The following is a 13,267-nucleotide window of genomic DNA, read 5'->3' as shown; positions in this document are numbered from 1 at the left end:
GAGTTGGCCCGTGACACACCAGCAAACAAAATACCCATTGTGCTGCGAGAGCCCTGAGCACAAACATCAGCAAACCGTGCCACCGTTACCTACACGCCTCAACAAAACAGGGGCCTCATTCTTAGTGAGCTGCAATCCAGCTATCTGTGCGACCTCTGAGAGGGTTTCCACATTCCACTGTGGAGTTATTATAAATGCCCTTGATGAATCACCTTGAATCAGCCTGTTTTGTCTATCAAGGCAGAATACATCACAATGTTATAAATGTGAAGGAAAATCATAGAAGTGTGGTTTATCAAAGGCTTGAGCTGATATTGTACAAACCAAATGATCTTTTGAAAGTACTTATAATATAAAATATAGATTTTGAAACATGACATATTACAACAACAAAATAATGTCAGACAGTGGTTCTATTTGCCCTGTCACGTGAGCAGTGAGTCTTTTTTAATTTAAATGACTTTTATAGGCCAGATGAGGTCAAGCTTTTCAGTATTTCACAATAAAAACAAAAAATATAAGAAATCTCAGGACAATTTCTCAAATAAAAGCCTGTTTATGTGGCAGAAAGTTGTTTTGTCATCTTGTTAAGTGTTATGATGGTTTGAATACCATTTTTAAAAAAAGACTATATAACGTTATTAGGAAAAAACAATAAAATTCTTCATTTCAAATGGAAAGAAAATCTGCCTTAAAAAACAAATGCATAATCATACACCACAAAATCTGAAGGTGACTTTACTTTAAAAAAAAAAAAACTGTAGAAACTCATACCCTCAACATTACCAGGTGAACTAATTACATCAAGATGTTGAAACTCTTTAGCGCATACAACTCAAATGTATTAGTCTACTATACTTAGTAATTCTGAGGTAATTGGTTTCCTGATTCTTTTTTAAATTAAAGTCAACATTTAAAATTTACAGTGTACATAACACTCCGACATCCCTGAAAAACCACAGCAAAGACCTCGGTGTGGTTGCTCGTAGCTACAGCTTGGAAACAGCTAAAATCAGTGAACTGTTTAAAAAGAAAAACTATGACTTCAAAACTTCAAGTTCAACACTTTATTTTGTGCTTTCTTCTTCAAATATTAAAGTGAATAATTTCACTTGTTTTAAAAGTATTTGTATAAATAACATTTCAACAAATCACAATAAATGTCACTATTTACAGAGTCACAGGAATATTCAGTCCTATTCCAACAATAAATAAGAGTAAATTCAAAGTCTAAGTACATCTAATTAAGAGAAACAAAACTATGTAAAGCAATTAGGGTGCACCATGTCAAGTTTTGTAAAAAACAAAAAACAAAAAAAAAAAAAGAAATGTTTTAAAACACATACAACTGTTACAATTACACAATGTAAATAATGCAATCATTACAAAAACACTGGGGAAACTATCTACAAATGTGCACTCCCAATCAATAGGGACAACAGATAGTATATAAGGTGCCTAAACTGCACTGTGCAAATTAACAAAACAAATAATCCTTTACACAGCAATGAATTCAAGTCACCAGGTTTGAAGCAAAGAAAAGTTAGGTCGGGGTCACCCAGCGGGCACCCAGCACCCAGACATCTGACTAACTATGAATGTGAGCGAAAAGCAAGTCAATCATATCAGGCACACACGAAGCTCGGGCCACGTCTATGGCCGTCTGACCGCTGATGTTGGCGTGCTTCAGGTCGGACCGTGGTGCCAAGAACTCTACGACATCCCGGTGGCCTTCCCGGATGGCGATGTGGATAGGCAGGGCGCCGCTCTGGTCCGGGATGTTTACAGAGGCACCGTACTCCACCAGAACCTGCAGCGTGTCCAGGAATCCTGTCCGTGCTGCGTCGTGCACAGGCGCTATCCCATGTTTGTCCTGCACGTTGGGGTCTGCTCCTTTTTCCAACAGCAAACTGGCAACCTTGGAGTTCCCCATCATCATCACCTGTAAGAGATATGAGAGGAAGGGGGGAGGGAGAGAGAGAGAGAGAGAGTGCACAGTAAATTCAACACCGGTGTGTAAATGACCCTAGATTCTCTCAGAGGTTCTTTCCAACACTATCATGTCAGAGATCTCCACAGAGATCACTAATTAATACTTAAATGTTAAATTGTATTCCTGAAAGTCACTTCAAAGAAAATCTTTAAAGTGTGAGTGCTGAATCGTAGCACACTTGGTACAGCGCTCCGATTTACCATGACCTGGATGACTGAGAACCTTCATCAACATCTTTTAGTTGAGGTTGTTTTAAAGAGGTTGATTTATTTTTCATCAGTCAACCGATAGAAAGTCAATCATTCTTCAAACATTAGGATAATTCATTAAGTACGTTTTCAGCCAAGAATTTCAAATATTTTCTGATCTCAGCTTCTCATATGTTGGCTGTTTTGTCTTTGTTATTCTTTACAGTTAATGAAACATCTTCATGTTTTGGGCTGTTGGTTGGCTTGAGGACGTCACTTTGAGGTCTTAGAAATTGCGAGGAATATTTTCTTTTTTTCCCCCCTGACATTTCATAGTAGGGCTACAAGTCACAATTGTCATAACTGACAAAGTAAAGCGGGAAATCCTCACATTATGTGAGCTGAAACCAGCACATTTTTTTAATTTTTGCTTGAAAAAAACAACTCAAACAATGAATCAGTTATCCGTTTTCTTTCGACCAATGGTTGCAGCAACAGATTAATTGATAGAGACAACTGTTAATTGAAGCCTGGCCATTTTGTCTACATCATTTATATAAACAGCCTAACATATTAGAAACACCTCTTAGTATAGCCTAACAATTCCACAGCAATGATCATAAAGTAAAATCAGCAACTCATTCTCACATCATTTGAGCTGCCACGATTAATTGATCAGTCAAGCAATCAATTTATTGTCAGTGAATAAATTCCCAACTATTTAGATAACTGATTAATCGGTTTCAGTCTCAACGCTTATTTCAGATTCTTAAAAGTGAATATTTTCTGGTTTCTTTTCTCCTCTGATAGTAAACTGAATGTATTTGTGTTGTGTCTTTAGCTTTGGGAAATATCAATGGACATTTTTAACCATTTTCTTACATTTTACAGACAGCCCTTAGCATTATAACCTTTAAGTAGGTAGGATTTATAACATGGCTGCTGGCTTAGACTGGCATTAGTTGAAAGTGTACCTGATAAACTGGCAACTGAGTGTATATCCTCTTTATTATGCATTTCTAGCAAGTCAAGTCATCACATATTCTCCATTTTGCTGGATCTGGGTTCTACTTGATTCCACCAACAGCCTTAAAACACGGTGCTATAACATATTCATAACAGCTCAGCACAGCCATACGTACCGTTATGTCAGGACGAGAGGAGATAAGTTTCTACAGTCTGTGTGTGCAGTTCATACCTCTGTTAATATTACTTATGTGTCAGCATGTCTGTGAGTTGGTCCTCACCTGTAACGCCGTCCTGTTGAACTCATTGAGAGTATCAGGATGCACCCTGCATTCCTCCAGGATCCTCTGCACCTCGCTCGTCTTCCCTTTGGCTGCCGCCGCCGTCAAAGCTTTACCGGCATCCATCTGACTAAGGACCATTATATTCTCTCTTTCAGCCTGTCCAGTGGGAGATGTACAACAACAGTCAGACCCAAACTCAACCACGGGATGCTCGTTATGACACCAACGGTACAACGGAGAGTAAAGCGGCGAAACGAGATTAACTACGACTACAGCTAGCTACCAACAGCATCCGGCTAACGTCTTTTAGCTAGTTCCCCGTTGACGCCATGTTATTATATGACTGCTAGCGCAATGTGAGATCGGGTCCATTTAACAAACCATTCGTTTAAACAACAGAGATGGGCGAACACGGTTGTTGTGTCGAGAGCCAGACAGCTCACGTCAACTGAATATCACAAACAATTAGCATCCCGGCTAACCGCTAACATTGAAAGGAGAACAAACCGTAGAGCTTTCAGGCATTACCTTGTTCGTTTCCTTGAGATCCACAGCGCCGACACGATTTTATATCCCGCTGTTTCTGAAGACCAGTATTTTTTAAATAAAATCCGAACACGGAGGGTTTATAAACATTAGTAAATACATTTGCGCGCTGAGATCTACACAGCGGTGTCTCCAGACTACAATTTACAAACATTGGAGAGAACACACGCTGACCAATCACAGCTCACTCGGAGGGTGTTGCTCTTCCATATATGGTAAAAGAGGCCGGGCTACAACTCTGTTACTACACTATCACTGTGGTAACAGCGACAGTCAACCAATCAGAGCCCGTGGTGCAGAAAGCGGGCGATTCGTATACGTTGATGTCTTCAAAGGCAGTTCATTCACATTTCTGACCTTTGCTTGTATTTCTCCAGAGACAAGTGTGGAAAAAAGGCGGGTGTAAGGTTTTAATTTTAGGCGGAATTTACCGACTGTGATTTCACAATGCACTACTACAATATGAGGACAAATCTGCCCTTACATGGTGTTGCAAACTCATGGGAAAAAACAGAGGCGCTGAAGGAGGATGCAAAGGTTTAATATTGACAGATTGTTTGAGGGAATTAAATCATCACACATTTAAATAATTAGCAGTGGTCCCACAGTAGAAACATTAAAATCAAGCTGCACACAGATTTCATAAAACAAGATCACTGACAGGTGAAATTCAAAGACATTCTTTCAGTCGAGTTAAAGTGATTATTGATGTTCCTGTGAAGGTGCTGGAAGTGAAGAATATACAGTAATCCCTCAGGCTTTACACATTGGTCCTCAACTGGTAGTCTATGTGAAAAGAAAACACATGTAAGGAGAAAACATTAGTAAAGTCCAAGTTCAATTTGATTACATTTCTAAATTGTATGTGTATATTACCACTTGCTTAAATAGTACAATATGTTCCAATAAAACAGTAAGTCACACGTATTGAAGATTGTATGGCTGTAGCTACACCTGAAGGGTGTTTGTATTCCACATCAATGGTATTTTACAGGCCAATGCCAGTATTTTCTTTACATCATATGATACATTAAAGGTGCACTATGTAGTTGGAAGACATTTTAAGAGAAGAGAAAAATGTTGACTGATTGATTTTCATGACTAAATAAACTAAATAAACAATCTGTCCTCAAAAGACAACACAATTTCATACTGTTTTACTGTGTTTATATTTGCAGGACTCTTCTAAGTGGCCACCTTTCTCGGTTAAAACAATGTTTCGTGGACCTTATTCTCCTGGAAGATGGTTTGCTTATATATAAATATAACAAAGAACTATTTCTGAGTTTGTATTATTACCTCATTAATACTTAAAGTTAATGTTCAGCAAATGCATGTTTATTTGCAGGGCAGAGACATGTTGGGAAATGAAATGTAGAGAAAATAAAACTGGATGTTTTGATGATCAAAATAATATCAGAATTTAGATGTAAATATAATGGCTTTTTCCAGAATTTGGGAAACTGGGAAACGGTGGACCTGGACTCGGGACCTCATGATTTCTAAAGTTGTGGATGCAGGCTTGAGTATGCAGGATTATGCAGGAATTGCTTAATGTACCTCCACTCTGTGTAATGTACCGCACCCAGGGTAGAGCCTGGTAACCACTTTTTTCAATGATCTTCATATATCGCACCTGGTAAGAGAAAGAGAGTGAGTGTGACAGGGTAAGACAACATGTTGAGGCAAGTAACATTACTGTGCATCATTGCCAATTAAAAATAAATCTAGTTATGAGTCTGAGCACAGAATCTACAGGACCTGACCTGACTATCCAGGAGCTGTAAACGCCCTATGTGATCTTGTCAAGGGATGTTTAGAGCTTTAAAACGGATCCATATTGATATAAAGAATATAAAACATGCTCCGACAGGCCTCAGATCGACTGGACTTATAAACACACCTGTATTCCTGAGACTGTGAAGTATGGGATTTCAAATTTGACAGTAATGGGAGGTTTTCCCTCAAGCTCATCGTTCTCAACGCTGGGCAGACCGAAATGAGCTCTCATGAGAAACTCTTTGCCTCCCTGGATAGATAAAGGCACATAGACAAACAGTTTAAACACGGAAAGGCAGAGAGATGAGAGAATAAAATACATTTCTGTATTTGATCAGAATATAATGCATCGATGTAACTGTATATTTCTTACAGGGAATGACTTGATGGTCCACACCACCATGTTCTTCTCAGGCACATACTTGGCGTTGCCCGTGCTGGTTTTGAACTTGGGTGAGTCGGCATCGCTGGGCACAGGGACCCTCACCTCCACATTATTTGCCACAGACTGTTTTTTAAATTGTCCCTTTGCCTGAAAATGCAGCACAATATGACAGGATACTTGTGAACGTCTTTTCAGTCTCACAAATGGTTGGTGACTGTTCAAGCTATAAAGTGAAAAACAACTGGAGACACAGCGAGTATGAGAAAAACAGTTAGGTGAATAATTCTTGCTCTAATTGTTGCTTTTAGTTTTTGGCAGTTTTCCAATGTTTACATCACCAGTGACATTAAAGTTGTTCAGTACCTTAACCATGATTTCCACTCGACTGTGAGAAAATTTCTCTATGATTGATTCAATCCATATCAGAGGCTTCACCTGTAACAGATGAAGAACAAGGTTTTATTATAAAACAAGTTTTACATTCAAAATATACACATACACATGATACATCAGTATCCATGTTCATTTAGTCGTGTGTTGACATGTAGTGATGTGTGTGAGGCTAGTAAAGCTGTCAGAGTTGCACTACTAGTCTAATGTTTTCTTTATATATACATTTGCACAATGAACAAATCAATAAAGCAGTGCTTTGTGTCAAAATTGTTTCATTTCATTCAAGTTTTTCACAGATCTTTAGACTGTTTCTTGTATCAAATTTCTCCTCTGGGGATTATTAAAGCCATCCATCCTCCATTCATCCATTCAATATTTTCATGATGGAAACAACGAAGTTCCTCAAAGGTGTACGTGAGTGCTGTGTTACGTTCCACCACTGAAAACCAGCAGCATGTGAGTCATTAATACGGTACATGGTGTATAGAGGATTTAGTGTGAATACAGTGTGTATTGGACTAACATGCGTGTTGATGCGGTAGGACATGAGCTCGGACTCCCCGTCAGGAGGAATGAAGGAGATCGTTCGATCGCTCTCAAAGCGTGAGAGACGGACGCACTGGTGGAACTTCACATCCTCCATCGTCACCGTCTTTCCCTTATCACCTGAACACAGCACAGTACAAACAGTGGTATTAATTTAAATGTGACTAAAGCAGACAGATGAGCCACATATGACTGATGGATGTAGACTGATGCTGCATGCGTACGTCCGGTGAGAGCGAAGAGCACGCGGTCGTTGAGGCCCAGCCGCAGTTCCGGCATCCCAGAGAGCATGGTTTTCAGCTTGATGCTGCCCACGATGTCACTGCTCATCACACTGCCGTTAGCATTCACCTGTACACACGATACACAGCGGTGGATAAATATGGACTATATAACTATTTAATTGAATAAATCAAACTAATCTGATTCATCAAGTTTATTAAATCAAACAGTAAGAAAATCCATGCAATACTTGCTCTATTATGCCCTATTCACCATAATACCATTAGCTTTAACTATATACAAGCAATGTTAGCTATTATTAGACGGTTTTGTGTAAAAAAACAAACAAACAATCTACTCCAACTTTTAAAATGTTCCTGTGATTAACAACATAAGTGGCTTTAGGTGATGCAATTGCAGATACCCGGCGTCTGACTTAAGGTGGCGTTCAAAAGCTCTCAGTGAGTCTCACAATGACGGATCTCTTCTTACCAATACATTGATGGACTCGATGACATCGATAAAGACCTCGTTCTTCTTGTATTTGATCCCCTCTGACCTCCAGGAGACAGCGTTGGTGACGGTGGTCGGCACTTTGGACTTTGCCACCTCGAGCTTGGCTCCTTCCTGAGTGATGTATCTGCAAAGAGAAGAGACGGACTGCTGTGATTCAACACCACTCTCAGTATACATGATAGTGTGTGTGCGCGTGTGTGTTTTGGGAAGTCTTACTCCTGGAGGATCTTGCTGTCAGTAGTCTGTGGGAAGCCAAAGTCCATCAGCTCATCCAGCAGCTCATAGACAACCACAAAATTGTCCTGAATGCTCTCCTCCTCCAGCTCTTTGAAGTACTCTGTGAACACCTGCGTAACACACAGAGCAGACATCAGACTGATCTGTGGCCGTGGCCCTGAGTAACACATCACTATAAATACAAGTTTCCCCTCAGAAAATGTAAAAAGCAAATATTTACAGCAATTTACACGTGTCTCACCTCCACTAGTTTGTATAGGAATGAGTAGACGAGGGAGGCGTTGGAGTTCTTGTTTGTAGTGGCCACCACTGTGAAGGAGTCAAGGAGTGTTTTGCACATTTTTTTTTTACAATTAAGACGATTGCTGTTGTTCACCTTGCTGTGTTATTCAATATTCTGTGACTTTAATAAAGACATTTTGTTGAATGTGAATGTGCACTTGAGGGCTTTTCTGAGATTTCCCCTTTAACGTCTCATTGCGAAGTAAATGTTGATTGCACAATGCAGTGTGATGAAACCCTCAACGTTTAGATTGGTTCCCTATAAACCTCACTTTCACTTTTCTTTTTTTTTTCCTGCCACTTTGCATGAAATCTCCTGGAAACAGGAAGGTTCACTGGCGATAGTCAGGCAGCAGCCCGGCACCATTCCTGTCTCCAGTATAAACTAAATGACTGAAGGAACTCACATTTACTTCTGTGTTGTTGGTAGCTGCCACTCAAAGAAAAATGCAAACGATGCAGTTGCTTTTGCGACATGGGCACCAACAAAAGTACGATGTGAGAAGGAAGAAAGCCTGTTTCCACTTGAAGTAAAAGTACTATTACCACACTGTGGAAAACAATCTATTTGCAACATGTACTCAAAGTATCAAAAGCAAAAGAACTTGTTCTCGAGAAAACTGGTCTCTATTAGTTTTTACCATTTTGTCTGATGTTTTTGGATTAATATTACTGCTGTATTAATGTGTATGTTACATGTAATTACTGCTGATGAGATCTATAAGATAACATGACATCTTTTTCACTGGACAGAAAGGGTGTAAAAAATTGTAATCTGTATAATTAGAAACTAAAGCTGTTAAACAAATGTAGTAGAGTAAAAAGTAGAGTATGTGCGTCTCAGATCTTGTAGAGTATAATGTTTGGAAAATAATGGAAATGCTTAATTAGAGTACCTTGAATTTATACTCTAGTAAAAGCACTCACGGCTCATGGCGCAGCTCAGAGTGGACAGAGAATATTTCCACGCTCCAGAACTACTTGTAAAAGATACGGTACAGGTTGCTGTGTTTGATCCACATGAAGTGAACGCTGCCGTGTGACAGCACAGGACAGAGGAGGCCCTCCTCTTCATGTTGCATGAGTAAAGGCATGAAGTGGTCGATCTCCGCCATGTCCACATCGCCTTTGTAGTTCCGACAGATCAACACCTGAGGAGAGTGAATAACACCACAGGGATGTCACACAGCTGCGTGTTTGATTAAAGATGTGACAGCTTAGAAACGTTTTACTCATTTGTAGAGCGCCAGTGCAACATGTTGATAAAGTAGCTCGAAATACTTGAAAACAGTTACTAACAAAGATGGAACAAGATTCAATCTAACTTTATTAACCATTCTTATGAATCACAATGTAAGTGACGATGGACTTCAGTATTGATAACTGAATTATTGTAACTAACAGTTATAGATTTTTCACTGATGTGATATTATTATCATTATCATTATTATTATTATTATTATTATTATTATTATTATTATTATACTACACTACTCAAAATTAGTAAGGGATATTGGGATATTTTAGTGTTTCACTTAATTATTTATTCGGTGACATAAAATGCATTTTATTCTTTCGAGTTTTGTGAATATCTTTGGTCCCTTAACTTTAATTGCATATGCAAGCACATGCATATACATATCTCAATATCCCTAACTTATTTTGAGTAGTGTATTAAAATTAACTGTTGGGTCCGCACAATTAAGCAAGACATTATCCAAAAAAAAATTATGACATAGTGTTGTATTCAAATTGCAAGGAGCTGCGTTTTTTCGGTAAACGGCTGAATGTGTGATAAAACAGCGTTATAAATGAGAGAGGTGCTGCAGAAAGTCTACGAATCATTTTCACATGGCGTTAGAAAACATGCTTGTCAGGTACAGACCCCTGTAATTGTCACCTCATCGCGATTTTAGCAATTTTGTTACAGTGACAATGAAAATTGTGATGCAATAATGATGATTCAAAATAATCAAATTATATATTTTTAACTTCATGATAATAATGATTATAATAAAATGTATTTATATAGCACTTTTAAAAAACAGAGTTTTGACAATCAAGCAAAAGCAGGAAACCCAGGAGGGCATTACTACAGAATAAACACTCAACAGCTGAGCCAAACACAGGGAAGTCTAAGGTGAAGTTAAAACAAGAAGGCAGACAAGGAAATGTAAAAACACAAATAGTCAATATGAGTCATTACGAGTAAAAGGAATAACGCAAAATCACAGAAAAGTACGAGAGAGAAGAAAACATAAACAATTGCAGGTGGGGCAACAAGGATCAATTCCATGATGTCACCTCAGCTTTTACTTTCCTCTTCCTAGAGCAGAATAATGTTCCAATTTAGAAAGTATTCAGACTAACTGATCATGAAAATAATTGTTATTTGCATCCTGGACATAAAGTCTTCAGAAGGAGCCACAACTCTCAATCATCCATTCATGTTTCCCAGTGTGACTCAGTAAAAGTGTGTCCTACAGACCCTCAGATGCTGTGATACATAATTTAGTGGCGATCCCCTGTAAACCCAGTCGACATTAAGAACAATGACCTGCTGTGGCGCAAAGGAAAGATAAGGTGTCTTCAGATAATACGGATGCAAAACAAGTCGAACCTGCTCCGGGACTTTGCTGCTCCGGGACTTTGAGACTTCTACAGGTCAGAGGAGCAGCACTGTGCCTGGACCCACTTTAATGTCACATGTGGCTGGATCAGTAACACACCCTCTGATCACACACACACACCCAAAACACTTCCCTTTCTCAGTAACAATCACCTGTGTGTCAGGTTACACAGAGAGAGAGAGAGACAGAGGTGTTTGTGGACAGTGACAACACAAAGGTGGTCACACATGCCATGTCTGAAGGCCACAGGTGCTTCATCACAATTGGTCCCCTCAGTGGAGCTATTTCAGGCTGCAGCTTACAAACAGTGAAATCCGGAAGTAAAGAACAGAAGGGAATATGAATTAGTGTGTCGCAAGCTGTTTTATTAATTATTAACGACGCCGTTAATGATTAACAGTTGAAGAACCAGTGAAAACTAGACTTAAACAGACATAGGAAGGAGAAAGTGTTGTTTTTTATGTGTTGTGTCATGTGAGAAATGATCGACAGTGAGCTCCGGCTTGACTCCTTACCTTCCCCTTCAGATCCAGCACAAATATCGCGGAGGCAGACATCGTGTTTGTGGCCGCAGCAGCGTCAACATGCGAGTCAACACACACACACACACACGCACACAAAGTTTGAAGTCCGACCCGAGTCTTCTCTGGCTTCACTCTCGTTTCATCTCATCCACGCAGCAGACATTCATCAGCCCAGGGTGATCGTGGACTCCAACCGTGTCGTTTTTTCCTGAAGGTGCCGTGACGTCATCGCATGCAGGTGAAACATTCACTAGCTCACCTGAGCAGAGACGCGAGGAGGAGGAGGAGGAGGAGGAGGGTGTGCCTCTCAGTGTGTCCGCTAGAGGGCGCTGCAGACACACGAATCATAGCAGGGACCGAGAGCGACGTCGTGCGCCTTATTTTAAATGTTGCAAATTGTTATTGAATAATAGTGCATAAAGTTTTTGACTAAATTATTTCTGTATTTTATTTTATTTTTAGAGTTGCGTATTTAGCATTATGATGTTTTGATTTAACTTATCGGAATATTATTTTATTCAATTTCTTGTTTAAAAAAAAAAGGTGCTCAGTGAAATAAGATTCTATTGTATTATACATTAAGTCTTTGTTATTTTAAAACGGTCTAGAAATACACCTGTTGTGTCACTTTTGTGACTCAAGCTCTACTTATTTGACTTTAACATATTGTTTGTTACCATGATAATCCGAATGATGGCACTCATTAATCGAAACTGAAGTTTTTACTTCTCTTGTAAAACTAAATTTGCTGCTTAAATCTCTAATAAACACAACATGTTTATTACATTTCTGAGCTATTGTCCGATTTGTGTTTTTGTTTATGGCTGTTTTTTTCTTTTGTGTATCTACTTGTAAAATCTAATAGTAGTATATACTGTATTAACATTTTGTACATTTATTTAGCTTACATTGGTTCTGTTTGTGCTGACATTGTTTTTGCCAGAATTCTTTGTAATTTTTTCTCGTTCTCGATAGAAAGCATGATCACTCCCCTTTTTTTAAATTGCTATTTTTTTTTTATGTTTGGTCTCTTTGACCACAGCAGGAATTACAATTAAGGACATATTTGACCTGATACATCAAATCTATACTCAGGACTCAACTAAACTGAAAAGTAAATGAACATAGAGACGTCAGTCATGTCATCATGTCTCAAGTCAAGTCTCAACTCATTTTGTCAAGTTGCAGATCATCAAAACAGTGACATGAGTCCAAGTTACACTGACTCGAGTCCACATCTCTGCAGATTAGGCATTCATTTGCCATCTGACATTGTAGCCCGTTATAGCTCACTTTTTCCCTGTGTTTTTTTTAAACAGGCACTTAAACTTGATATATGTCTATAGTGCACATTTCTGTCAAAGACCTTGTAAAGTCAGTTTATCCCTCAGAGTTATAAACGTCAATGAGACACAACAATAATGTATTGGCCTTAACTTCAGGCCTCATGGCCTCTGTATCTGAAGGATTATTTAGCTATTTTGAGAACATTTTGCTACACTGCAAAGTATATTTTTCTGCAGCAGGAGATCTCCTTATCCACTATGAATCTGCAATGTCATTTCAGATATTTAAAGAAAAATATCATTTGTAGGAAGTTGAACTAAAGAGAATTATAGCTGAACACTGACAGAGCACAGGAGAAAAAACATTAATTCACCACCACTGGAGAAAAGGCTCAATTCCAAACAGTGGGAGCCTCTGGCTTGAGTGCATCACACATTGCAGGCAGTAATGGTGGGCGGGAAATTGTCACACCACCAGACACTCCTCTCG

The 13,267-nt window shown here is 39.0% G+C and overlaps 2 protein-coding genes across 2 annotated transcripts; both read right to left on the bottom strand.

Moving 5' to 3' along the window:
- Positions 1-1,052: 1,052 nt before the first annotated feature.
- Positions 1,053-4,164, bottom strand: cdkn2d (cyclin-dependent kinase inhibitor 2D (p19, inhibits CDK4)). The gene is made up of 3 exons (XM_030432632.1): positions 3,960-4,164; positions 3,429-3,587; positions 1,053-1,942 (listed from the first exon to the last, which is right to left on the bottom strand). Exons 2-3 carry the CDS (start codon positions 3,567-3,569, stop codon positions 1,589-1,591), a joined length of 495 nt encoding a protein of 164 aa, XP_030288492.1. The 5' UTR covers positions 3,570-3,587; positions 3,960-4,164; the 3' UTR covers positions 1,053-1,588.
- A 338-nt stretch (positions 4,165-4,502) lies between these two features.
- On the bottom strand, positions 4,503-11,731 carry ap1m2 (adaptor related protein complex 1 subunit mu 2). Its single transcript, XM_030431347.1, has 12 exons — positions 11,483-11,731; positions 9,332-9,488; positions 8,297-8,364; positions 8,035-8,165; positions 7,795-7,942; positions 7,305-7,431; positions 7,058-7,200; positions 6,505-6,576; positions 6,130-6,288; positions 5,881-6,006; positions 5,538-5,613; positions 4,503-4,763 (listed from the first exon to the last, which is right to left on the bottom strand). Exons 1-12 carry the CDS (start codon positions 11,522-11,524, stop codon positions 4,738-4,740), a joined length of 1,275 nt encoding a protein of 424 aa, XP_030287207.1. The 5' UTR covers positions 11,525-11,731; the 3' UTR covers positions 4,503-4,737.
- Positions 11,732-13,267: the final 1,536 nt, after the last annotated feature.

The sequence above is a fragment of the Sparus aurata genome, chromosome 1 (genome assembly GCF_900880675.1).
Source record: "Sparus aurata chromosome 1, fSpaAur1.1, whole genome shotgun sequence".
Classification (NCBI taxonomy): Eukaryota; Metazoa; Chordata; class Actinopteri; order Spariformes; family Sparidae; genus Sparus; species Sparus aurata.
The sequence above is the reverse complement of the archived record's forward strand: the minus strand, read 5'-3'. Positions and strand labels throughout refer to the sequence as shown.

What these genes read in the sequence shown, in the direction of transcription:
- ap1m2 (XM_030431347.1), bottom strand. Translation starts at nt 11,524, where the DNA reads ATGTCTGCCTCCGCGATATTTGTGCTGGATCTGAAGGGGAAG. An exon ending in GCTCTTCGCTCTCACCGGAC is followed by an intron (nt 7,201 to 7,304) that starts GTACGCATGCAG and finishes TGCTGTGTTCAG; the next exon opens with GTGATAAGGGAAAGACGGTG. An exon ending in GTACATTACACAGAGTGGAG is followed by an intron (nt 4,764 to 5,537) that starts GTACATTAAGCA and finishes CTTTTCACATAG; the next exon opens with ACTACCAGTTGAGGACCAAT.
- cdkn2d (XM_030432632.1), bottom strand. Translation starts at nt 3,569, where the DNA reads ATGGTCCTTAGTCAGATGGATGCCGGTAAAGCTTTGACGGCGGCGGCA. An exon ending in TCAACAGGACGGCGTTACAG is followed by an intron (nt 1,943 to 3,428) that starts GTGAGGACCAAC and finishes TATCTCTTACAG; the next exon opens with GTGATGATGATGGGGAACTC.